We start from the raw sequence: 3,099 nt of genomic DNA on the forward strand, positions 1-3,099 counted from the left end.
GTAGGGGATAGAGATGTAGAGGATGAGGAGGAGGTAGTAGTTGTAGGGGACAGAGAGATAGAGGATGAGGAGGAGGTGGAGGGCGAGCATTAAGAAGAGGAGGTGAAACCACTTAGCATGTTCACCACTAGAGGATGTAGCCTACCTCCTCCTACTTCTTCTTCTAAAGGACATGAGAGTCCAATACTAGCCCCAAGACTTTCTTACTCAATAGAAAAAACATTACTTTTTCCAATAAAAAAAAAACATAATTAATTAACCATCTATGTATCTAATTTCATTATATATAAATCATAATAATAAGATATATTTATTATATTTTTTCTTCATATTTAAAACATCTCATCTCTTATACTAGTTTTTTTTGCACCATGTATAAATATTTTAAATACTTAAAAAAAATTAAAAATATATTTTTTTTCCTTCCGTTATTTACCAATAGATATGGATTTTTCCAACGTTACTTAAAAATTCAATGACTAACTTTATTGGTTATACATTAAACACATTAAACATCGGATTTTGCAACATTACTTAAAAATTCAATGAGTAACTTTAGTGGTTATACATTATATATCTGAATGCTTAAATTTACGTTCGGATTAAAGTTTCTAAAAAATAGCAATCGCTGCATAAATAGTAATTGCAAAAGTTAGCATTCGCTGCATAAATAATAATTGCAAAAGTTAGAAAGAGACTTAGATTTATTCATACGATTAAATCATGGTTTGTGCACAAGTTTCCCAAACTGCATACTTCTGTTCCTCATAAAAATCTACAATGTTCCTCCCAAGTAAGAAGTGTTTTGAGCAAAAGACAATAATGGTATTTCAGGTGTAGCAGAAGAGGAACGTAAGGGAAAGGGAGGGTTGTCCACGTCTTCTTCATTTCGGTCTAACATTTGAACAACCTTACTCATACATGGACGATCCTTGGATTCATATTGAATGCACCACAGCCCAACTTTAGTTATCAGGTTCTTGGCCGCCGCTTCCGTGTCTGTTTCAATTTCTCCGACTCCTCCTCCGCGCAATCTCATCTGCGATTCCTCATTCTCATTCTCAACCATATTGACAGCCCACTGAGGAAAGTACAGGCGACTTGAACGGCTCACCTGCGAATTGATATTCTTTCTAACCCCAACAATCTCTAGCAACAGCATACCGAAACTATAAACATCGGATTTATCAGTAACAGGCCCCATATTACTGTAACACATCTCTGGCGCAACATATCCCGGCGTTCCTCTCCTCGCCGTCATTGATATATGGTCGTCTTCCTTTCCACAAAGCATTGCCAGACCAAAATCAGAAACTTTTGGCGTGAAGTCGGCGTTCAGCAAGATATTGTGAGGCTTGATGTCGAAGTGTATGATGCGCTTCTCGCAATCTTGATGTAAATATGCAATTCCACGAGCCGAACCCAAAGCAATGGAATGCAATTGTCCCCACCTTAATACCTGCCCGCGCTCTTCTCTGGCAAACAGAAACTTATCCAGAGATCCATTGAGCATGTACTCATACACCAGTGCGCTTATAGGGCTTTCAAAACAATACCCCAACAGCTTAACCAAATTCACATGACGGACCCGTCCAATGGTGGCCACTTCATTCATGAATTGGGCCTCGCTGTGTCTATGTCTGTCAAGAATCTTAACAGCAATGGGAGCTCCGTTGGAATTCAGCTTTCCTTTATAGACCACACCATAACCTCCTTCTCCCAACTTCTCTGCAAAGTTGTTTGTCATCTTCTTGAGCTGGGAAAATGAATATCTCATTGGCATTTCATAAGCATATTCCTTGAGGAATTTCTCCACTTTTGCAGCGGAGCTACCAGCAGAAGGATGCCTCTTCTTCATATAAAACGTCAAGAACAGTGCTAGAGCTACTGCTGTGAACGTTACTCCTCCGACTGAGCAACCTGCGGTGAAATGAAGAGATTGATTTATCAATGTGATCTTGGTCCAACCCAGAAGAGACTAATAGAAACCAATTCAGCGTATGGTAAAGCGGAGAAAGAAATCAGAATTTACCTATTATTATTATAATGGCTGACTTGTTTGGAGGACCTGTGACATAACAATAAGAACTATCAAATATAACAGGCAGAATCCACATATACATATAATAATATTAGATGCTGTGAGCTCAGTTCGCACCCACTAAAACTGTTCCCTATAATAACCTAATAACATGGGCTCAGAGTAAATTCATTTCAATCTTTTATTTTTTCAGTGATTCAGAATGATGGTTTCAGGCTGACTTTCGGATTAATTTCATAGAATTATTTCTGGGTTGATATTTAGAATAACCTTGGTCCTTAATAATATTAAACCTTATTAGTAGGTTTCAAAAATAAATTAGAAAATAATTCTATATGATTAATCCAAAAATCAGTGTCAAACCATCATTTCATCTTAACTGAACTAATAGTTGTCAGTAGTTCTGTTGAAAGTTAAAATATAGCATACCATGGCCGTGGCATTTGTCTATACGGGGTCCGTCCTTGCAGTAGCAGAGGAAAGGCGAAGTTGAGTCCGAAATGTTGTAACCACAGATCCCTCCACTTGCTGCACATGATTTGCAATCTTTATCTCTCTTTGTATCTCTGGAAATGTAGCGCGCTATTCCGATCTCAACAACTACTTGTTTCATAGAACATCCCCTGATGGAATGTCCTGAGATGAAGAGTCCGATTCTCTTTACCTAAAATATCGAAGATGGCGTCTCCATATTGTGAAAACGGTATCTGGAGATTATTATTGGAATGATCAAAATAATTGCAGTTCTTGTCTCTGACAACTAAGAAGTTCGGAGAATGTGCCCTTCGTAGTGTGTAATTCTGGCCATGAATCTCGATAACTGGACTTGAGTTCTGCAGACAGTTCATCTGAACGCCAGGGTGACCGCACCCCCGCTTTCCTACACCAAAGGGATACGTTAGATTCATGCTCCCACAATTACTAGTATTTAGGCAATACTCATATTGCGCGTCGAAGCATAACGAGTAGCGGATTAGAGAGGCACAGCAGGCAGTAAGGAAAAGAAAGGCTGCGTGTCGAGGCAGGGGAAAAAGAAGGCGAAAGACATATAATTCCAT

At 38.8% G+C, this 3,099-nt stretch overlaps 1 protein-coding gene across 1 annotated transcript; it reads right to left on the reverse strand.

The window, feature by feature from the left end:
* Window positions 1–775: 775 nt before the first annotated feature.
* LOC149240851 (rust resistance kinase Lr10-like) lies at window positions 776–2,889 on the reverse strand. Its single transcript, XM_089370330.1, has 3 exons — window positions 2,646–2,889; window positions 2,033–2,068; window positions 776–1,920 (listed from the first exon to the last, which is right to left on the reverse strand). The coding sequence occupies exons 1-3, from the start codon at window positions 2,887–2,889 to the stop codon at window positions 776–778; spliced, it is 1,425 nt and encodes a 474-aa protein (XP_089226456.1).
* Between the last annotated feature and the right edge of the window lie 210 nt (window positions 2,890–3,099).

The sequence above is a fragment of the Pinus tabuliformis genome, chromosome 8, assembly GCF_031772625.1.
Source record: "Pinus tabuliformis cultivar Carrire ecotype Pingquan chromosome 8, CPIR1, whole genome shotgun sequence".
Classification (NCBI taxonomy): Eukaryota; Viridiplantae; Streptophyta; class Pinopsida; order Pinales; family Pinaceae; genus Pinus; species Pinus tabuliformis.

What these genes read in the sequence shown, in the direction of transcription:
- LOC149240851 (XM_089370330.1), bottom strand. Translation starts at nt 2,889, where the DNA reads ATGAACTGTCTGCAGAACTCAAGTCCAGTTATCGAGATTCATGGCCAG. An exon ending in GGGGATGTTCTATGAAACAA is followed by an intron (nt 2,069 to 2,645) that starts GTAGTTGTTGAG and finishes GTTATGTCACAG; the next exon opens with GTCCTCCAAACAAGTCAGCC. An exon ending in AGCCATTATAATAATAATAG is followed by an intron (nt 1,921 to 2,032) that starts GTAAATTCTGAT and finishes ATTTCACCGCAG; the next exon opens with GTTGCTCAGTCGGAGGAGTA.